We start from the raw sequence: 24,723 nt of genomic DNA on the forward strand, positions 1-24,723 counted from the left end.
AAATGGTTTAAAGGTCAAAAAAGGCAAAAGGGGCATCTTTGTTAAATGGAACACCACCGTGAGAAAATCTTTTTGTAAATTAAGTCAAAGTACACGCTACGAATCAGAAAAAATATAATAAAACTCGTAATTATTGTTAATCACGCTTCTTTGTACATTTATATTGTCACAAATTCACAATATTTACTTGATGTTTATTTTTAAATATTTCTGTTAATAACAAATTATGATATTATTTGCTACTAACCTAAACAATTGTGTACTGGACAACATTTAAAATGTTTTAATTTAATTAATTGGATAAATACAAATCGATTTTATAGATTTTCTCTGAACTGTAACTGTATCTAAACATCACACAATTGCAACAAACGCATTGAAAAATATGAACTTGTTCATTCAGGATAATCATTTAGATAGCCATTGGTAATCTGCTCTAGCGAGCAACGGCATTACAAAAAACCTACAGTTCTTTTTGTAATTGGCCGTCCCACCGAAAGGGACTGAAACAAGAATCTCCTATGAAGAGCTATAAATATAAAAATAACGCTGCCGACCAACAGCAACTATCTCAGAGACTTTGACTGATATTTTTATTGTAAGTCACACTTCTGAGTTCAATGCATCAGAACTTCAAGATCCCATTTCAAACCATAAAAGATCGCAGAAGCCGCCGCTTCTCTCTTCGCATCCTAACCTCCGTGCAACGTCTTTGTTTGAGGCTTATGGACGCACCCACGGAAAACTTCATATATATATAATAAATGAACTTCTTTAAAAAATTCGATAATTACTATTTTATTATTATTGTCTTATTTAATTTCTGAACTTTTTAAAACGAACTGAATAGTTTTTTAAGGTAGTTAATTTTCAATTTGAAATAATCTTTGATCCAATTGTATAATTTGTATAGTATTTAGTTTGGATATTCTTTTAGCAAATAACGCGTTATCAATAATTTTAAGAACATAATTACTTTTTTTTTGATTTTTTACACCTAAATACATTTTCACACGTTTTCGCAAACATTTTTTATTACAATGAATTGAAAAGTTATTTTAATCCTTTTCTTATATGCACACTTCTTTGACTTTTTATATAAGCATTGCTGCAAAGCAAGAATGTCAAACGATCTTTATAAACTTTAAAGCTCCCTTATGAATATTGGGCCATTGCTATGTTGTTAGTTTTGTCCAGAAAAGACCAAAGTCAGCGTTAAAAATCTGATCTGGGGTGAATCCACCCTTTTCAATAATTCTTGCCGGCTTTAAGGGATATTCCCGAGCAGTTTCACCCTTTTTTAGCACAGGGTTACCAAAACTGGATTTTTTTAAGAAATAATCCGCGTATATCGCATATAAAAGGACAGATGTATTAATATAAAAAATAAATATATGGTGTACATATAATTATTTTTAACCAAAAAAAGCTCGTATTAAAACTACGTAAGCACCAGGCGCGTACGGTGAGATGCTTACTCTTTCGCTCGCTCGCGTGTTAAGTGACGAGAGAGAGAGATAAGGCCGTGCGTTCTGTGCGATCCGCATGCCCTTATCTATCACTCACTCTCAAAAAGCGAGCGAGCGAAGGAGAAAATATCTCACCGTACGCGTCTGGTAAGCATTCAATGCTTATAATTTTAAGCTACAATTTTGTAGATATTTGATACAAAATTGTCTTGGAGTCCGAAGGGACACGACGACAATTCCAGGATTTCTATTGAATAAAATTTGGTTAAAAACGTCCTTGAGACAAACGTAATAATTATGTTATGTTATCACTCATTTCACATGCGAGTAAAATATTTTTTTTATTTAATAAATAAAAGGTTTAAACACTATTTGGATTTGCAAAACCCTAATGTAAGAAAATGTGCATTAAAATAAAATAGATATAAAGAAAACGAGAGAGCTTAATATTAAATTATTATTGCAAAGCTTTTGATCTTGTCAAATAAATATAACTTCATTGAACATTATTTATACTATCAAAACTCTACTGACGTAAAATTTGATTTTATTCTTTTTCATATTCTCTTCAATACATACATTCTGACGAAAGCAGGCTTTTCAATATATGAAAATTCAAGACTTTGATTCGCTAGTGATTCAACCCTTGTTGCAACATGAAAGGTAGAAACGAAAGTACTTATAGGGAATGTTTAAAGAGAAAGCTTAATCGTCAATACTGTTAAGGCCAAGCTAAAAGTTCATCTATGGTGCTATCAAGTTTAATAAAACTGGTGCAGTAACAATAAATAGTTTTGTGTACCTTGGATTATATGACAAAGAAATATATATAAATCAACGAAACTAGTAGTTAATAATTTAATATAACAATGGTAAAGGTAATGTAATAGCAAGTTTTTAACCACAATTTTATTTAAATTTATAGAATACGTAGTTTTTATTATATAAAATATAACAATTACCGGAAGCAAATGAGTGAAAATATTAACTATTGGTACGCAATATGTTTTATTTAACCTTCCTGATAATTTCCGTTAGCTTATAATAATATTTTATTGGTATTGCAGTCGCTAACGATTTGTTTTTTTAATTAAAACAACAACAAGCTACCTTTGATTACTTAACTAAACAGAAAACATTAAATTATGCAGTTTAAAAAATTATTATTGTGCTTTGGTATGCTAATTACTCAGTAACTGCATATTGTTATTAAATATGAGAAATATAAAAGCAAATAATTCTGCTTAAAAAATTTGCTGGACTAGAGAAAATAATTATGTATATTATTAAAATACACCGAGCTTAAGTGACTGGATTATTGCATACACGAAAATTCTGAACACAATTGATTGTTTTATTTTTGGGTTTAAGTGTATCATACCATTATAAATTACTATTAAAATTGTAAATATATTTTTTAAACATGATATTTTCAAAGAAAAATCATATTGCCATGTGTGATATATGTATACAGACTTTTTTATATACATATATTGACATGTTCTTAAATATACATATGTATATAAGTATATTAATCACCTATGACCAGATTTTTCACTGATTGAAATTTTATTAGGATAAAGAGTTTTTAGATTGTTTTTTTATTATAATATTGTAGAAAATCTTACATAATTATGCGTTATTTGAACAATTTATGAATCAACCCGTAAAATAAATCGCCATACCAGACTTTCAATAGTTAAACATTGAACCTTTACGCGATCTTTTAAAGACGTAACCATAAAAAAATACCAATATAATCAAAATTTATTTTATCGTTTGTAACCAATAAACAATAAAAGTGTACGTATTGAAACGTGCAGATTATATGGTCAAGACAAGTCACTATATGGTCACTCTAGATTAATATACACGCGTCATTACATTATAATTAATAAAAGGCATTTTTAATTCGTTTTAAAACTGCTCTCAGGGATCATAAAAAAAGGTTCGCCAGAACTAGGACCACACACTCGAGCAGGACAGAAACATCAGCCACCCTAAAGACTATTCTACTTTCGACGTCCTGCTCCACAGTTTGTTGATTTATTACACACTTTTTTTTAATATATATATTTTGCTAAACAAACATTTATATGTATATATATATTTCTGAAAAATATATGTATCAAGCGCGGGCGGTAAGATACTTTCCCTGTCGATCGCTCGCGTGGTAAGTGACGAGAGTGAGTGAGAGATAAGAGCATGCAGTCAGCATGTTGATATGTACCCAGCAGATCTCACTGGCTAGCAAAATCACATCACTCAATCTACATAATTATTTCATAAAGATAGGATGTTTACAAGGGTACACACTTTTGATTTTATGCAGTCAAATAGTTTGCTTTAATTTTTTGATGTATACGGAAAAGTTTCGGTTTTACACGGTTTTAATTATGTATTTAATTTAAGTTTAATTTTCATTGTGGAAAGTTGAAATTTTACTTATGTTTTAAAACGCGTCTGCATCGCGTTTGAATTGCAAATTAGTGTAATTCTCGTGAAAAGATTAATAATGGTTATGTAAGTTTACTTGAATAATAAAAAAAGCTTAAAATGCTTAGTAATACAAAAAAAATCATATAGACACAAAGATATAGCATATTGAATGGTTATAAATAAACCATTTATGATTTAGATTAAGTACTCCATGATTAAAATATATAATTACATAAATAAATCAATAAAGAATGATAAGGAAGAAAGGGATGGGTAAAGAATTATTAAAGAGGAAGAAACTGATTCAGCTCAAAATATAAATTAGCCAGAATAAATTAAATTAAAAATTAGCATTTTCACCGAATATATTTTCATATTTTTAGTGATATGTTGCGAACGTCATAAATGGAAAGGATTATTTTTGCCTTAATTTTAACACACCACAAATAATTTTAAAAGGGGCGCTTTCATATTAAACTAAAAAATAAAACTACTGTTTATAAAAAAAAAAACAATTTTGATATTTCAGAAAACCAGTTAATTAAGGATTCAAAAACTATTTTGTATTTCACATCTTTATCTGATAAAACAAGATTTAAGCCTGTTGTTTTAAAAACAAACTTGTGATTAGGATGAAAATCATCCTAATCACAAACAGCCATTTAAGATAATAAAATACCTTCTATATAGTACTGTACTTGGAGACTTTATAAAACTATAGAGAATCTTACATAATTACAAATCCAAAGATCCAAACGTAAACTATGACAATTTCTCAGATCCATTTCTTATCGTTTGTCACTATTTATATAATGGTACTATTTTGGACACGAAATAGTATTTTTGAGGAGTTTATGTAGAATAAAAGTAAAGCGACCACAATGGTTTCGTTTATAGTGGATTATCCTGGATATATACTAATGTTAAAATTAGAGAGATATACTCATAATAGTAATGCCCAATTATTATAATTATTTTTTAATCATTTTTGTCTAAATTTTAATTGGAGAACATAAAAAGAGTTGACACTTGTAGAAAGTCTCTCTTTGACACACACTAAGAGGCACTAACAATGACTTATTAAAAGATTATTCACTATAATGACTTTGCTATTTATAAAATTACTTTGCCGCTGTAAGAACCGCTTTATTTATATCATACTTGAATGCATGTAACAACCTTCTTGATCAAGCAGGACTTTTCTGCATTCGAAAATTGTGGACGACACAATTTTTATATTTTTTTATATTATTAATTAAATTATTATTATATATTATAAACAGTAATGGTCTAAATTTGCAGTCTTGTGGTACACTGTGAGTTTTAAAATAATTATTAAACAATCTTAAAACTATTTAACTAATACCTATAAAGCTCTTTTGAAATTCAAGAGAGCTTTCGAAATAATGGACAGAAAAATACGGATAAAATTTTTAGCGTTAATTAATTTTGGCATAGAGATACAAAGTCTATATAATTCGCTCGTTATCGCTCGTCATTATCGGACGTCTACTTACATTAGCTCCAGTAATGGACATAATTAATATTATTGTTGAAAAAATGGACGCAAAATTCGCTGCACAAGCGAAGTTGATTGCGGAACAGCAATCTCTAATTGCGCAACTAAAAAGTCTGCTAAAAATTCAAGCTGCGACCCAGCAGCAACAGCTCACAAAGAGAAGAAAAAATAAAAAAATAATCGCAAAATCCATGGACTCTAGGCCAAGCAATGAGATGGTGATAGGCTCAATTTCGTCGTCACCAATTCAACCCGCAGTCTCACCGACTCGTCGACGACACGCGTCAGCTCCTTCGGTTGCAGAGAAAACCCCAACGCCTGTGCCCGATGTCTCGCCATTTGCCTGGACCGAAGTCAGGAAGAAGAATAAACAAGCGCGCAATCAGCTTCTTCGCGGGTCTGGACAGCAGGATGGGTTAATAAAAGCAGCTTTAAAAATTAGACATCTACACGTGCTCTACTTGCACCGGGATACAACCGCGGATGCAATTATGGTATATCTAAAAGAAAAACTAAAATCATGTGATGTGTCGGTCTCGAAAATCATTACAAAGGGCACAAGTTATGCATCATTCAAAATTGCAGTTCCTGATGCCAAACTAAATGAGGTTATGTGTCCAGAGTTATGGCCATCTGGATGCTCATTTAAAGAATGGAGATTTCGGAAAGGCGTTAAACCTTCCTAGGAAGAGTTCGATGGATCCCCTTTCGATTTTTTATCAAAACGTAAGGGGATTAAATTCCAAGACCGTCGACTTTCTTTCCGCTATCTACGCACAGGAGCATGACATCATCGCTATAACGGAAACGTGGCTGACTGATTCCGTGCTGAGCGCTGAGCTCTTCGACGATCGTTACACCGTGTTTAGAAGAGATCGATGCAGCAGAGGCGGAGGTGTGCTCTTAGCTGTCCGCAGAGATTCAATTCATGCGCGAAGGCTTGCGCATCTCGAAGCTGACGGAGAACATCTCTGGATCCTCGTCGAGACGAAACGAGCTTCAATCGTTATATGCGTGTTATATTTTCCGCCAAATCAATTAAAAGACGTTACTGCTGCACTTTTTCGTAAGATTCAGTCGGAATCTGAATATTTTTTGAAGAAAAAATGTATCATCTTGGGTGATTTTAATTTACCTACGAACATTAGTGCCAATATTGACATAAGTTTAATAAGTAATATTTTTAATTTAAATCAAATAAATTGTGTCAATAATAATTTTGGTGACAAATTAGATCTAATTTATACAAATGTAAATAATTGCATAGTAATTAAGAGCGAATTCGTATTGGTGTCGGAAGATAATTATCACCCGGCGCTAATGATAAAATTAAATATAAATAAAAATGGCATAACTACGAATGAGTTGGAATGCGTGAGCGATCGGAATGATCTCGGATGGTCGTTTGGAAATTGTGTAGATTTTGGTTTATTAAATAATTTACTTTTAGGTATGGACTGGAGCCGAGTTGGCGGGTGCGTTGATGTTGAATCTTCCCTGGCGGCCTTCTATGAGGTTCTTTATTGTGCATTCGACCAGCTCTTTATTCGAAAGCGCCCTCGAGTGCTTAACGTGTCATATCCTAGATGGTTTTCTCATGAGATCATCTCATTGCTAAAAAGAAAGCACGCCTTTCATAAGTTATGGAAGAGATCGGGACATCCATCTGCTCTCGAGGAATTTCGTTCATTAAGAGCACGCGTTAAGTGTTTGATAATTTCCTGTCATCGCAATCATTACAAAAATTGCCAAAAACAAATAATTAATGATCCCAAAGCGTTCTGGAAATTCATTAGCACTAAACGCGCTACTCAGTCTACGTTGAAAGTGATGAACCTCGACGATAAAACATTGGACGGTTCACAAAATATTGCTGACGGTTTTGCGCAATATTTTCGTTCTGTTTTCGAGGAATATTTTTCGCCTTCTGCTCAGTCGCTTCCTTCTTCATGTTCTTGGTCTTCAGTACTGAACATCAGAGAAACTGAGCACTCAGATCTTAAATACGGATTTAATAAATTAAAGACAGGGCGTTCTTCTGGACCTGATTTAATTCCCGATTTTATTTTGAAGGGTTGCGAAGTAAGTCTCGCTGCTCCTCTAAAATGTATTTATGATCTGATTCTCAAAACATCATCATTTCCTGATCTATGGAAATGCACAAAAGTCACCCCTATTCATAAAAAGGGTGACAAATTATATATAAAGAATTATAGACCAGTAGCAGTGTTGTCAGCTCCTGCTAAATTATTTGAAATAATTATTCATAAATATCTTTACAATCACTTTCAGCAAGTTTTATTAGACCAACAGCACGGGTTTCGTCCTGCCCGTTCCACTGTTACTAATCTTCTGTCGTTCACCAAAACGGTGACAACTTCTCTCGATGCCGGAATTCAAGTAGACGTCGTGTATACAGATTTTGAGAAAGCCTTTGACAAAGTTTGTCATACGTTATTATTAAAAAAAATTGTCGAACCTCGGTTGCTCAGATAATTTAACTCGGTTATTTTCAAGTTATTTAAGCAATCGTAGACAGTTTGTAACATATGGTGGCCGATTGTCAAAGGAATATTTTACCCCTTCGGGGGTTCCTCAAGGATCCAATCTGGGACCTCTGCTTTTTGTGTTATTTATTAATGACATAAATACAGCAATTAAACATTCAAGTTTTCTTCTGTACGCAGATGATTTAAAATTATATAAATGCATTCGATCTGTTGCGGACTCCTTCTCTCTACAAAGTGATTTAGACTCTCTGTGGAGATGGGCTTCCGTTAACCGTCTGCCCTTTAGTGTCGGAAAGTGCCATACTGTGTCATTTTCTCGATCCCGTTCGCCATCAGCTTATTTCTACCATCTCGGTGGTAACATTTTGACTAGAGAAACTTCCATTAAAGATCTCGGAATCACTTTCGAGAGCAAATGGAGGTTCTCTCTACACATACACGACGTCTGTGATAAATCTTCCAAGATGCTCGGCTTTGTTATGAGGAATGCCTTTCACTTTGACGATCCGTCAGTTATTCGCATCCTCTATGACACCTTAGTTCGTAGCATTCTTGAATCGGGATCTATAATTTGGAATCCCCGAATAGCCAAATATTCCCTTTTAGTGGAAAAAATTCAAAAAAGGTATTTAAGATACCTTTACAAAAGGACATTTGGTTATTATCCGTACTTATATCCCAGCGCCTTTCTTTTAGGAGCGTTGGGATATGATTCGCTGAGTTCTCGCAGAAAGCTGTATATCGCTAAGCATTTTTTTAAATTACTAAAAGGTGCTGTCGACAATCCAGCTATTCTCGAGGAATTCCAGTTTTGGGTTCCTGAACATTTTCGAGAATCACGATCGAGACCTCTTTTGATGACCGTTAGGGCTAGGACATCCGCACTTGCCGACTCGCCTATGGCTGTGGCCATCCGGCTCCTTAATACGCTGGCATTACATATTGACCTATTTAATGTCAGCTACGAGGAGCTGATCCGGTTTATTTCATTTAATTTTAATATTTTATAATTTTTTTGGTTATGTTTAAGTATTTTTATATTTATGTATATATACTTTTTTTTTATGTTTTATAAATTTAAAATTTGTTTTCGACCATCGTGGCGCATTGGGGTAACCTGTTAGGCCACGATGGTCTTAATTTAATCTAAAATAAATAAATAAATAATATATATATATACTATTGTAATTAACATTACTCAAGTTAGACTAAAAGATGGACTTTCTTTGCAAATGTAAGAGACAAAAAAAATAGTAACTAATTGCAACGCCACTTTTATGTATTTTCAGACTTATAAAATTTTCTACTAGTCGACTCAAATTACATTATTATGATTTGTTTTTATTACAATGTTGAGATTAGTATAATAAATTAAATGTATTATGTACAAATAAACATTGAGAGCTATTTAATGTCTATCATGCGTTGAGTATACATAAAAGATCGAGAAATTGATGAAGCAAGAATGTGTACATACAAAATTTACGCATAATGGAAAGTTTTCCAAAGCCTTTACAAATGAAGGATTTTTACAAAATCCGCTTTCTCGAAACATACAATTGATATTTGTAGGTACAAAAAACGCATTTTCTTCACTTACGTTTATATTTTTTATGAACACTTATACACACGGTCGATTTCGCACGTGACGCCCACGTATGTTAGCATATTTGTAAATTGTATACACATAAAAAGTGGGTGAGGAAAAAACTTTAGGTTCTTAATTTGATGATCACAATACCAAACTTATTTGGAGTACATTTTTTTTGTGCAAGAATACTTTCTTTTTATCTGAAAAGTAACATATATTATAGCTGTTATTAAAATGACTTAGAGCAAATGATATTGAAAAGGAGAAAAACCCTCAATTTTATAATAACTGAGATAAAATTTACATTAAAAAAACTCTACTCATAAATCTACTCATATAGAAAAAAAACATATAGTGTGATAATAAAGATAAGATTTTACCATTAGCAGATTCAAAATTAACAATTTTATAGTAAAAACTATTATAATAGTGATGCGAAAAACAATTAATGACCAAGACTAAACCATCTGCATAGAAGGAAGATAAAAGCAATACTTAGCATAAGATGGTGACTCCAACTCCGGTGGTCGAAACGTCGGTTGGTGAGATGAAGAAAACATGTGATATACGCAAGCTTTCTCATCTCTCAAAGCTGGTAAGTATCGTAATTGATATTATTATTATGATATTATAATAATAGCAAGCACTAGTCTTAATTTATTAACAATGGTGAAGTTCCAATTATTATTTTTAGATTTTTTTGTTATAAATTTATTATCAATTCCAGTTTTAAATTAAGTATACCTTCTATTCCACATAATAATAAATAATTTCGAAAATATTCTGTTAGTAGTCTTATATCCATTTCAAATATTTTTTGCGTACATATATGCAAATACTTGCGACTTTATATTTCATAAAATTTTACTATATACTACACAAATAACCGCAGCTTTCCATTATGGTATGTAAAAATACCCTTTGGTCCAGTACAATCGGTAATATCCTTCGGTAATTGCATTGAATACTTTGACGCGCAAAAACAAATATATATTCATAGTCCATAAACACGTTGTTCTTATATGCGCATTTTAAAAAATCATTTTACCAAAAAAACTTATTATTCGACTCAAAGTTACGTAAGTACAATTAGTAATGTAATTGATACAAATTTGAGTTAATTAAAATTCATTATACTTATGCAAATGTATGTAGCAAAATACCTTTCCATCAATATTGCTGAGAATTTTATATTAACTTTTCTTGGATTTTATTTATAGTTAGTTTTAATTACTTTACTTTTTCAATTATATGGTCAATTCCAAGTAAGGCGACAATTAATCAAAGCATGAAAATATTCATGTTTTTTCTACAACGTTTGTATGAACGTGAGAATAGCGTCGGCGTTAATTAATATTTTTTGCGTCTTTTGATAAATATTTTGCCCAATGTAATTATCTACAGGTGGTCTTGGTTAATTGAATTACTTTATGTTGAACTGTGTTTATATCATTTCGTTTAACTATACAAACTTTTAACAGCAGTTACGTGGTCAAAAAATTCACGTGGAAAACAAAATCATTGCTACCCTTTCAAGAAAAGAAAAATTAATACATGTTGTAGCGCAATCAAAAATCTTTTATATATTTTTTCTCATTAAGACTGCTTTTATAAGTGATAAACAATTTTTTAAATATACAAGTTTATCGTGATATATGATAAACTTAAATGATTCTTTGCTTAAGTTTTATAATCAATATATGATGCAAATATATTTAAATTTTTGACTTCGCTGGATATCCTTCAAAATATTATGGAAGGCGACAAGTTTTATTTTTTTGTAATAACCCTAATTTAATTTGATTTGGTATTGCTTCAGTATAAAATTACACCAACGATACACATTCAATTAATAAATGCATTTTGATTTGCTATTTACTAATATGAAAACACTAATTCAAACTTATTTTTACTAAACAAAAATTCTAATATATTTAATTAATGTGATATAGACATCTGTTGGATATTTCCCGTATTATTTTTACTTATTTTCAGACAATTAATTGTATTTGTTTATATCTAAGTTAAATAATGTTATGAACTTAGTTATAAATTATTTATTTTTACATTACATTTTTGTTCAACGGTTGTGTGCAATAAAATATTCCGAAATCTCACTACAACTGGACTAATTCTCACACCAAGAAATGTTACACAGTCATGCGCAAGCATGCACAAATGCAATCAATAATAACGGATCGCTATACACACACGCGTTTGAAAACTCATTTCAAGTTAAAGCTAAACGTTAACTAACGTTAGTTCATCATAAATATAAAAAAGTATAAACGGCTTAAAATTGGACATTTTATATTTCTGTAACTTGTAACTTGCAACACATCGGGTGCAACGTTGTGCGTGAAAAGTTCACAGGTCGTATTATTTCACGTTTTAGTGACATCAACCGGCCGCCAAGATCATGCGATTTAACGCCATTGGATTTTTTTTCGGGGTTACACTAAAGCCGTGTCGACGCCGACAAACCCGAAACGTTGGATTACATAAAAACCAACATCCGTTAAATTCTAGCCGAAATACCGTCCGAAATGTACAAAAAAGTCATCAAAAATTACATAAATCCAGAGGCGGCTATTTGGGAGAAATATATCAAATGTTTGATTAATAAAACATATGAGGATACCCTCAAATTGGCGTTTTTTTTTAAGAAAAGTTCGGAAACTAAAGCTGGATCACCCTTTTATGAAAATAGTTTGGAATGCAGAAACAAGTATTATTTCATAATATTAATTTTACTTTGATGAAAGAATCATATTAGATTGGGATACAACAATTAGAATTTAGTGGTCCGTACGGTCAGAATGGTAGGCGACCGCTGCTTTAACTAAAAATAAATCTTTTGCAGTTGCTAATATTTGTTTCATTGCCAAAATATCACTTCATATCCAACTGAAATGCTTAAAGCGGCTTCCATAAATTATGTTACAGGTTTAAGAGGAGGGGGGGAAATTGTGATAGTGTAAAACGAACAGGAATTTGGCTAATAATAATCTTGTGCTATAATGGGGTGAAGGGGGGTCAAAAATTCACGAAAAAACAGTGACATCATTTTTGAAACCCGCCTTAGTACAATTATTTTAATTATTTACACAAAATAAACCAATAGGGGAGCCGAATTTAGATTTGTTATGGCCAAAACTGGTCGGCGCTGGAGTAGCATTGCGTGGCGATTTTTCTCTCTCTCTACCGGCAAGCCCACAAGGGTTGGGACGCGTGCCGTCGCGCGCGCGCGCCCCATGTAATGTAAACACCGTTAATCTTCAATAAATATATTACTGCAGCGGCTCAATCTGTGTCTCATTGCCACCCGCCATCATCAGCGTCCTTAAACCAACATTTCAAAATGATTTTTATGTATATTTAGGGCGTAGTGAAAACCAGAAATATTAATTTCAGTAGCATGTCACTTTTTTCTAGTGCATATGTTTATTTTAACGGAAAAAAAATTGCGATAGGGGGTTGTATTTGCAATTGAGTTTCAATTATTATTTAAAGTGTGAAAAAAAATTTATAAACATTTAATTTTTTGGTCGTTAGGACTAAATATAGAGAAAATATTTATAATCATTAGCTTATTTTTTAACCACCATTTTTTTTATATAAATATGTTTGTAAATAATAGGATGATATAATTGTATAAATAAATCGGTTTAAGTTTCCGAGCGCGATTGGAATACATTTACTTGAATATTGACACCTCGGCTTCATATTCGCGCATGCGCATGAGATGCGTCTATGTGTATAAGAAGTGATCGCAAAACGTTCCATATTGAGTTGCGAAGTTGGATGCGCTTCGCCGTTAAGTTGGTAGTTCAATATATTTGACGTATTGCGTCTGCGCCGGCCGTCTCGATTATTTTATGCAGAAGGCTGACCATCGTTCGCTAGGCAAGTCGTTTTAAATATCAAATTTCCAAATACAATACATATACGAAAGGTCCATTCATCACACCGAAATGTGCAAAGTGAGTATAACCTTAAAAACAACTTTGAAATTGTCGATATACACGAATATTATATTCTCTGAATAAAACAACATCCCATTCTATATACGTGCTTCGAGAATCGGCTGATTGATTCAATCAATACACAATATGTTAAGGTGACCACATTTTGAATATATCAAAGGATACTAAAAATGAAAACAAATGAAAACTAAAAATAAAAATGAACATTGTTATTTTGAAATATCCTCACGATTTGGAAAACTGCAATGATTTAAAGATTAAAAAACCAGGGGGAAAAAGCTACAATTAGTATAAATTATCGCCGTATTAGTTTATTTCCGACATTAAGTAGAATATTAAAAAAAATAATATTATTGCTCTTAAAAGAATCTCTGAAGAATAAAATCATCAACGAATATATTTTGTGTAAATTGAAAATGGTTGCAATGTTTTCAAACGATTTATAAAAAATATCCGTTTATAATATAATATAATATAATTTGCACTCACCAAATTTTTCCGCATCCTTTTTCTGCTTACAATTGTCACAGACACATTTATTTTCATCATTACACTTGTAAACCACACTATTTCACTATTGATATTTATTTTTGTTATTTTTTATACGAGGAATTTCACAACTTCTGCACATTACTTATTACATGTGCAGAACAATCACATTTTCTTTTCACATATTTCTCCCCACTTTTTATTTTTATTGGCTGATGGTTTTTTAGCTTATCCGAAAGCCTTTCTGATGGATCGACAGCACAGGCACGGCAAGATGTGGTAGAAAATGGTGAAATGTCTTGAGAATCAATAGATTTCACTGAATTGTGCAACCATCCTTTAGCCTTATTCAAAAAAAATCTTGAAATTTAATTTTGCTGTTACGATTCCAATTTTGATATACACTGAACGAATAAAACAATGCGCATTGAAATAAATGAAAAACAACCTTTTTTGTTTATTCAATTGTTTTTCGAAATATTAGGTAACTAAGTAACTAGGTATTGATCGGCATAATCAACACCTCATATATTCATTACAGTCCATTATACATTGAGGCTTATATATTTTATGGCCGGTCGCTCTCTTTTTTCCTGTGTCTATCATCTGGCTGTTATGAAAAGTAGATATCTGAAATTGTTGCATTATTAACAAAATGCAAAAAAGTAAAAATTTTCTAAATCTATTGCTTGACATTGTTTTTCGAAATATCTACGTCTCGATTATGAGGTTTGTTAAACTTATGAACTATACCCATTATAATAAGTAAACTAAACCACGTTTTCACTTCACTTACTGTCACATCGTTCCATTGTGTGTTTTTTTTCTATATTTTTGTATTTGTGAGATGTTTGCCGATGATATAAATTTGTTTCCGAAACTATTATTTCAAACAAATCATCACCGATAAATAAATTGGCCACTTCTTCGATATTTTCACTAATATTAGGAAAATCTTGTTCCCCTGGAATATCTTCCAAAAGTTGATTATCGCTTGTTGAATCAAATTCACTCCAGTCTTCTGGGATAATATCACTATTATCACACACCATCACTGAGTGAAAGTAAATTCATCACACGCGGTCTATATTCACATACATTTGAATTATAATCACTTTCACACATATCACTATATTCATGATCACTGGGGGCATTAGACAACGTCTTTTAAAATTTTTCCAAAAAGGTTTCATCTCTCGTCCATTTTGAAAACCTTGACAACACGACAAGGAATGGTATAAAGGACTAGACTCTTAGTCACATCACCGCTGATTCACGCACTCACTCGATTCAGTTGATCACGTTGAACCAGAGACCAGAGAGACTCGCCATTTTTATAACTACAAAGCTCTACGACTCTTTCTCATTCGACACAGCCACCTGCTCTGATTTGTATAATAAACAAGGTGACCAGATGTCTTCGGGCAAAACACAAACTGAGAAGGATTGTCCTCAAAAATTTTGTCCTTGAACAAAAATTTCTTAAATGACCTTTTTTTACATCCTGTCCTCTTTTGATATTTTCAAGATCTGGTTTCCTTACAATAAACTGTGTATCAAATATATAATCTGGCGTCTAAGCCACAGCACTCAACCACTAACCCCAAATATACATTCTCATGACTAATGCAGTTAGTGTTGATGTTGATATTGAATTCAAATTAAATTTTTTTTGTAGAACTTAGGCATGCTGTACTTTGTCAAAAGCATTTTCAAAATCATCTAATTGATTACCATATAAGTATATATTTTTATTTATTCACAATCTGTTTATACATTAATAATAAGTAAATTATTTTGGTTATGATATTGATATGTAAAGAAAACATCCCATTGGATGCCTCTCCACATTTATTATTTGTCACGTCTGTCAGATGGTCTAAATCGCTTAAGTCGTCCGTTGTCGTCATATCTACAGTCAAGTAGTTCAGTTGCCATTTTGTTTGGGTGGAGTTTTAGTCTGTCTCTATATGTCATGTATTTGCTCGTTATTTCGTATTTTATGAATTCTATTTTAAGGTTGTTATGTATTACGTCATTAGGAACATACCAGAGAGCGTCGACTATCATTCTGAATCCCGTATGTCCATACTGGTTTGATATTTAATTTGTTTTCTAGTATCATCTGGGATTTTCTTTCAATCATTCAGTGCATTTTTCGAAGTTGAATTCCAAGTTGTTTCCTTTTAGTAAAGATGAGTTTCCTCCATGTGAGGCTTCTATTCAGATATACTCACAGGTATTTGACCTCTTCTTTTGGTCATAATATTTGACAATTTGGCGAAACATATGGGCAGGTCTTTTTATTTAATGTGCACGTTACATACGTTGATTTTGTCGTATTTGCTTCCATTCTCCAAGTTATCCATTATTCGATTCCGAAATTAAGGCTTCTCTGGAGCTTTTCTGATGCTTTCAATGGGTCATGATGAGAAGCGATCACAGCTGTATCGCTCGCAAAAGTCGTACTGTTATATGTTAGGTAGAGTACCGGTCCCAATACATTTCTCTGTGTAACTGCTGAATTGATTTCCTTCAGCTCCGTGCACTCCGCATTGACTTTCACGCGAAAGTATTATGTATTATGTACCTCTTATGTAGGATTCTAATATTTTATAAATTTTGTTCGGCAGGTTTACTTTTATCTTATAGAGCAGTCCATCATGCCAGACTTTGTCAAAAGCCTGACTGATATATATGAACGCAATGGTGTAGTATCTTTTGCCCTCAACATCATTGCTGATTTTTTTATAATCCTATGGACTTGCTCTATGGTCCCGTGGTTATTTCTGAATCTAAATTGGTGATCTGGAATAATTCTTTATCGGGTTTATTCATTGAAGTAACAGTTTTTCGAATATTTTTGACAGCACAGGTTATCGGTTTATATGATTTTGTTTCTTCGAATCGTTTTTCTGGTTTTGGTATCGTTATTACATCTGCTACTTTCCAAGACGAAGGAAAGTATTCCAGCTTTAAAATGGCGTTAAACATTATTGTGATAATTTTAATTCCTTTTTCCGATAATTCTTTTAATAATTTTCCTGATATTAAGTCAAACCTTGGCGCTTTTTTTTATTTGTGCCTGTTAATATTATTTGTTTTATTTCTTTTACATTAAATTTCCTTTGCATCTATTGTAGTTTCTATCGCAGGATCGTATGGTATGAATACCTCCTTCAGGTGAGCTGCAAAGGTATCGGCCTTTTCCTTATCACTTCTATCCCGTTGATTGTTTTCGTTTTTAATTGGCAGTAAGTATTTTATGGGTTGCTTTAGCTTCTTTGTAGCTTTCTTTAATCTTGATTATTGCCACTTTTTGCGTAGCTTACGTTTTTCTGCTATTTTTTTTGTTACTGTTTTTACCTTTTTTTATTTGTTGTAAGATTGGGTGTGACTTTCCAAGCTGCTGTTTAAATTGCCTTTGTTAAGTGTTTTACTGATTGCTCTACTTCATCATTGCTTTTCAAGGAAATGTTCAATTCGATAATTTGGTCAAAGTTTTCTTTGAACAAATCCCAATCAGTTTTATGATTCGGAGTTGTTAATTGTGGATTAAATTCGTTTGTAATTTTACTAGTAATAGATTTTTTAATACTACTCTATAGTATCTCTTCTGCTCTTTTTATATGAATGAAATTCTGTCTTTCTTTCCTTTAGGGCAGCGGTCGCTAGCTAGTGGTCCGCCGGACCATTTATGGTCCTTAAGAAATATGTCTTGGTACGTGGAGTAATTTTAATGTACTTAAAATTTGTTTATTATGTTCTGATTCAACTTTCTTTTAATTTTGAATTTTCGTCTCATTAGATTGCGCGTTAACAAAAGACTTAGACCAATATAATTATTTATTATAGGACAGACCTGTTCAGATGACAGGTTGCAACTTGACTGAAAAACTACAAAATATAAGTCCAGTAAGAAAACAGTCTGGTCGTGGCAAAAATAAGTGGGCAAGCACTAAGTCTCCCTCACGGAAAACAAGTACCATTTCCTATTTAAAATGTAACTTTTACAAAAACATCATGTTTGTGGGTTGTAGGATTCAACATTTTGAGTTTAGTGGTTCTTGAGGTTTGAAAGGTGATCGCTGCTTTAGAGCATTAATGGTTGTTCTGTATTTATCGTCAGTTTTTAGTTGAATTTTAACCTCTTCATTGTTGGTTGTCTTGATTGTATATTCAATAGTTATCGAGTTTAATAACGTTATTAAGGGTTTCATGCTTTGACCCCCGCTACGAAGATCGGTGGTGGTTTTAGTTCATCTCTGGTACAGGTTTTAATATTTGTTCCGTTGTCTTCTTCGAGTCTATTGTATCTGTTTTTTGTTTGTGCTCCCCTGATCCAGTAATTGTTTATTTTTGTTTGGACTAGATCTGGACTTGGTCTCTTTCTATTGTTTGTTGTCACTGTTAGCCATTCTAGATTATTGTTGTCTATTTTTTGTTGCGCCAGTGGCGCGATGCAATATTTAAAGGAACGTTTCGATTTGTCAAATACTTAAGCTGGTATCGATAACTTTTAAATATTTCCATACATCTAGAAAAACATTTGTTTTGAACGATAAGTCAAAAACAATATTTATAAATAACTAACGAATGTGTCATAATAGAGTTGAAATTTTACGCTAAATGCTTAGCATTGCGAATTGGACATGTTCATGCTTTCCGGTTTGCTTTAAATTATGTACAATTTATTTTTTACTGTGCCTTCACACAGATAATGCAAAGTTGAGTACAAATATATTGTGTAGCATAATTTGCGTCGTAAGTATAGATGCTACTGTAACTTTTTAGATTAGCATGATTTATTGTGCATAGTAGTGAAATTGTAGCGCATTTTGGTTCAGAAAACGATTTGCAATGCTTCTGTAAACTATTTATAAAATGTGGATAGACTTAATGCATTTGGTAAAGATAAAACATTCCGAACATCAACATCATAACTGCATCAATTGATAACAATAGAGTTTATAGCATCAAGGCAATTGATTGAACACAGATGTGTTATTTCACAGGGAATTGATATATAAAATTGAACCTCAATACAAATAATATACATATTCATTTTGAGTTCTAAAATTTGCTATTCTCGAGTTATTTATGTGAATATTATAAGCTAGAGATGTACAAATATTAGCTAGAGTTATTTAAATAATTACAATGGCAATGAATGTCGTTTTGATCTGATGCATGTTTTATATTTTAACTAATGCAAGAGAAATACACCTACAATAAAATATTTTTTCAAAGAAATTTGTATCCTTAAAAATTGTGTCTTGATTCTCAGTATATCGTCGATTTGAGAGAATATTGTCAACTTATAAATAAAAATAGTTACTCTCTCCGGTCGCTCTCGTTGAGTGTTTTTTTTAGTGTTTTTTATAAGCTTCACCTTAATAGCTTTGACAAATGGAAGAAAATGCTTATTTATTCCAATGGTCATACTATTGAGTTCCTTTAATGTATAATACAAACGCTCTAATGATATGAAGAGTATGCCTCCTGGGTGGCACTTTATAAGCGAAACTATTGTGGTCTGTTTTTGATGATAATCAAGGATACATATAACTATATTGAGCGAAACAGTGCGTATTATTCTTAAATAAATAAAGATTCTCAATGTGGTTAAGTAATTAAGGTAATTTATTTTTAAAACTCTTGAGATTCTTGGGTATTTTCTCTTATGTTTTTATTAGGTAAAGCATTCTATTGTTGCTTTTTATTGAACAGTTGCATCCACTACACATTTAATAAATATTATAATTGTATGTTTCCAGAAAAATATGTCTGACATAGTTCAATATATATTACTCCGGCATGATATACTCAAAGATATGCAGTGGTCCGTCGGTGCTTTTGTAGCACAAGCATGTCACGCTTCAACAGCAGTGATGCATATACATGCCAAGGATCCAGTCACACAAAAATATTTATCTGATTTCCAAAACATGCACAAAGTTGTGCTGGAGGTTGTAAAAATATATATGAATATTTCTTTTATTTTATATACATAACTAAGCTTATTTATTTTCAGCTACCAAACGGCGCCGCTCTACTAGAATGTGCCGATACTTTAGAAAAGAATAATATTCAACATTTAGTGTGGATAGAAAAGCCAGAGAATTTACCCACTTGCATTGCGTTAAAACCGTACAAGAAAGAAGATGTGAAAAAGTATGTCGGTAAATATAAATTGTATAGACACACCATCATTGATTAAATGTTGAAGTATTGTTGTTGTATTTATTGGAACTGTTGGTAAATACAAATTATTATACATAAATATACTATAATCAATTAAAGTTATTAATATCGATGTCGCGTTTATTCGGTTTTAATTGACATTAATAATAGTTATAATATATACAGGTATTGAATAAATAAAACAAGGTAAACTTTGGTAACAATATTTATAATGTTTTTTTTTGTATTTAAGTATATATTTACAACAAAAAAGTAATAAAATGAAATATATTAGACTGTTATTGATAAATTCAACGTTCGAGAGTACAATTATCGAATAAATATAATTAAAGCTGAACTACTATTACAATTTATGTATAAAAAATGTAATTTATTATACATAACACACATAACAAGTATTTTAGTCACATGATCTGCCAATAAGTGTTCAAAAATATACATACTTTATATAAACAGATATACAGTTGCTGAATAAAAAAATACCTTGTAATATTTTGTACATGCCAACATTAATTTACAACAATGATTTCACGTTAACATCTAAATACAAACTCTAAAATGCAGTTAGCTAATCTTTGATCTATTGTATTCGAAAGTATAAGAATAATTGTATTTACAAAACTCGTTAAATAAAATATTGATACGTGTATATAATATAAAATTTGTTTTATTCGCTGTTATTTCGTATACCTACATTATTTATAAATCATTGGGCACTTTTCATTATTCTTTTATGTTAAATTAACCATTTTTATATACTATAAGTTTTATTATTTTAGAAAAAGCTTAACATGACGATTAGCAAGATGAATTTATTTATAAAACAAGCATATTAAACTAAACTTAGATTACTTTGTACATCAAGAGTAGTTTTTAGACTTATAGTAAAAAGAGATTTTATGTCAATTGTAAATCTCAATATAATCATTTTAATAATTCCATTGTAGTACATTTAGGATTAAAATGTGTTTAATTTATTTTCAAAATCCTCATATTGTCATTACATTATTCATTTTTAATTGGCTTAAGTTTGACGATTGCAAAAATTTGAAACATATTATACAATTTTTTAGAATAACTTTCAATCAACATGAAACAATTTTTCAACAACTTTTAATAGCTACTACATTACAATGTATTTATAAAATGTTTGGAATATTAAATGGACTTTTATGATCATAAATATAGCTTACGTAATTTATAAAATTGTTATGAATAAATACATCTATGAGGATCGTTATTTGTCTTAATTTAAGCAAAACAGTATCTTAATATACATAAATTATGGCAAAATGAAATCTCAAATAGGATCACAGCCACTGCCATAATTTCTGACAGTAATCTTTATGATTAGTTGTGTTCTGGCGAGCTTCCTGTAAATTCTTAATTGAGCGGAATATTTTTTAAATATGATATCTACAATATACACAAACATATATTCAGACTTTTGACTGAGTGATTACGATAATCACTTTTAATTTACATTATTTTCATTTATATGTTTCTTGAGCCACTCCAGGTGCGATTCCTGTTAAATAATTAGAATTATATTTAATAAAAAAGGTATTTACACAATTTTATTAATATTATGATTATACAACATCGTCGAATACGTATTATAGATATGTAATAATTTTAAATGTTATTCATATTTGTTATAATAAAATATTCATTGGCACACGTTAAGTTACTGATATATGGAACGGAATTTTAATAGTTTGATTATGTATACATCATGATAAAATAATTATTTTAATATGAAAATATAAAATAATAATATGTAGTATAGGAATATAGACAGATTAACTTCTATGTTCAGAAGATTAACTTTTCCGCCATTGCTTGTATAACATTTAATAGTTAAATATAAACTATGTATAAAAACTTATTATTTAAACCTATGAGGAAACATTGAACCACTTGTTAATGTTAATAGTATTGTCATACAGGTTAATCCACCACCATATTATTAGTATATTATAACCACAAATTGTTAGCATACAGTACACTCATTTCCACTATAACTGTGATGATTAATGTACAAGCATAGTTAGTTTTGCTTTTAAAACAGTCTGATGTGTTAGTAGAAGCTCTTTGTTATTTGTCTGGATGGTGAACACTGGTTGCACCGTTGTCGGGGTATTCGTCGTACTCCTCATTCCCGTCTTGGTTATCGTCATATTCCTCGCCAGGATCCTCTTTATCTTCGGGTCCTGGATCAATACCCTCATGAGGAGGCGGAGGAGGCAATATTTCCTGTTTGTGCAATGACATTGTTAGTAATTAGTAAATGTTAATTTTAATGAGGATCGAAAAGTATACCTAATAGTAAAACATATTACAGAGAATCGACAATTTGATTAAGTAAAATTTGTTATATTATTAAATAAAATTCTTCCATAACTTTTTGATAACTTATCTTATAAATTATTAGTGCTATAGAAAAAATATTAACATTAACACCTTGTATGTTAAAGACGAGAATCTTTATTTCGTGACGCTTATCGGTTAAAAATGGGAGAAGAGGACGACATGTTTTTGTTGTACGATGTCAAGATTTCTTTCATTTGCGTCTGTGTCGTAAATATATACTATTCTCTAAATAGTAAGAAATCTACCTTATTATTACTGCAAGTAAAATTGACCGATTTCTTAACTAAAGGAATTTTGAATTCAAGTTGCTTTCAAAGCCAACAGACATCCAAAGCAGTTTCTTCTTAAATTATTTAACGGCAAAAAGTGATTCAAATGTCATTATTTTGACAAAATTATCGTCGATTCGAAATCTGATTATTCATTAGATTAAGAAGAAATTGATTTTATAGAACAACTTGTGATTTTGTTTCCAAATATTTGGACTATTATTTATTTCTTTATAAATTTTTAATTAGCTGTTATATTAAACCTTACATTAATATTGACAATGTGTTTGATAAAAATAAATCTAATGTGGGAGGAATGAATGAAAGGCAATGAAAAAAATTTATAAACGTTAATATTGTAAAAAAAAATTACCTAATTAATTTGGCGACGAGATCAGGGATGACTAATCGATAAAAAATTTAATGAGTAATCTAAATTTCTGAAATTTTAGTTTCTGTTGTAGTTGACTTAGCACTTTTGAGCTGCATTTGGCTTTTAGAGCTGCACAATAGGGACTAGGCCCCCAAATGTCTATTAAACTTAATTTTACAGTTGCAAGTCATACACTTGATGTTCTAAAACTAAATATAGTTTTAGAACTTTCAATAAATCAAGGCCAAAATACATAATAAGGCAACTCATCCCTCAGGGGAAAATAATCGGAATAAGAAGAATGTTGAATATTACACTACATTTTAAATAGTAGTTTTTAAAACGTAACTTCTGAGATAAGAGTATTGATCAAAGTATATTCAAACCGAATTTTGGTCAATAGGAAGGCGCAAAAACAATTATCACTATCGGCGCCGTCGCAGTGGAAACGCTCGGTAACGAGTGTTCCCACTACGACGGCGACGCACGATTTTATTGCTTTTGATGTGGATTTTTGACTTCTGAGAAGTGATAATTGTTTTTTGCGCTCTTTTATTGGTCAAAATTCGGTTTATATATGCTTCATTTAATTCTCTGTTAAAGAAATCATACAGAATTTTAATAGGCTTATTTTGTATTAACTAAGCAAATTTTATAAAATAAATAGCTCAAGAAATATCTATTCACCATAATTTTATATATCATTGAGAATGATATATCAATATAAAACAAATTGCATGACCTATATACATATTCTATTACGTTGTTTCATATAAAATGGCCGGACTTTTTCAGTGAGATTATTTTTTATAAAACCCTATTTGCTTAAATTACAGAAAGAATCATTTGACAAAGATTGAACAATGAATGAATTCTTTGTCTATAAAACTTTTTATTTATATTGGAGTCGTCTTTTAGAATATCATTTTATTATTATTATTATTTTATAATCTTCCATTCTAAACTGATAGGCGTAAGCCCAATGCGTCACAACATGGTAAATCTTTACAACTATACCAAGGTCATTGAACCGGTTCCCACTCGTGTCATTTAATGAAATATTATGAATATTAATGAAATGGAAATATTAAAAAAACGACCACTGATTGGCCAACTTCCCCCCTCCCTCCTGGAAAAGTCTGAAACGACGCCCCTGTAGGACTGCATTATTTATAAATATTTTATCTATATAGATATATTAAGGCGACGGTTGCAATGCCAAATGAAATAACGCCACTTGTCCGATGAGAGGTTTTTTGGTTCTGAGAAACACTCTCCTTCCGTCATAAACCGGATGTAGGGTTTTTCTCTTAACATTACAAAATCTTTTTTATTTATAGAGGTTTGAATTGCGTTTCCTTTAGTCAAACACATAAGAACTTTATAATGGGTACGGCAGCCGTTTTAGATTAAAAAATTCCACAAAAAGTTGGATGTTAGAGATATTTCAAAAGAAGTGAAAATGCACTTTGACACATTTGTAAATACAATGTATAGTTTG

The 24,723-nt window shown here is 31.2% G+C and overlaps 2 protein-coding genes across 32 annotated transcripts in view; one reads left to right on the plus strand and one right to left on the minus strand.

The window, feature by feature from the left end:
* The first annotated feature begins 13,305 nt into the window (after nt 1-13,305).
* On the plus strand, nt 13,306-20,868 carry LOC148226763 (putative peptidyl-tRNA hydrolase PTRHD1). Of its 2 annotated transcripts, none has more exons than XM_088203871.1 (3): nt 13,306-13,434; nt 19,781-19,972; nt 20,038-20,868. In XM_088203871.1, the coding sequence occupies exons 2-3, from the start codon at nt 19,787-19,789 to the stop codon at nt 20,221-20,223; spliced, it is 372 nt and encodes a 123-aa protein (XP_088059997.1). In that variant the 5' UTR covers nt 13,306-13,434; nt 19,781-19,786; the 3' UTR covers nt 20,224-20,868. The 2 variants fall into 2 exon arrangements, with proteins under 2 accessions (XP_088059997.1, XP_088059995.1); XM_088203869.1 differs by having other exon boundaries at nt 13,323-13,511.
* Nucleotides 20,400-24,723, minus strand: part of LOC148226764 (uncharacterized) — a 240,267-nt gene continuing 235,943 nt past the window's right edge. For 29 of the 30 annotated variants that reach the window (XM_088203868.1, XM_088203861.1, XM_088203857.1 and 26 more), the window contains one exon: nt 21,996-22,463. In XM_088203868.1, coding sequence (XP_088059994.1) covers nt 22,305-22,463 — 159 coding nt within the window. In that variant the 3' untranslated portion in view covers nt 21,996-22,304. Of the gene's footprint in view, nt 21,736-21,995; nt 22,464-24,723 lie in introns of those variants that run through there. The other variant, XM_088203853.1, reaches the window with a different exon arrangement.

Source organism: Plectrocnemia conspersa, unplaced genomic scaffold, assembly GCF_051122295.1.
Source record: "Plectrocnemia conspersa isolate PC_06_02 unplaced genomic scaffold, ASM5112229v1 ptg000014l, whole genome shotgun sequence".
Lineage (NCBI taxonomy): Eukaryota > Metazoa > Arthropoda > Insecta > Trichoptera > Polycentropodidae > Plectrocnemia > Plectrocnemia conspersa.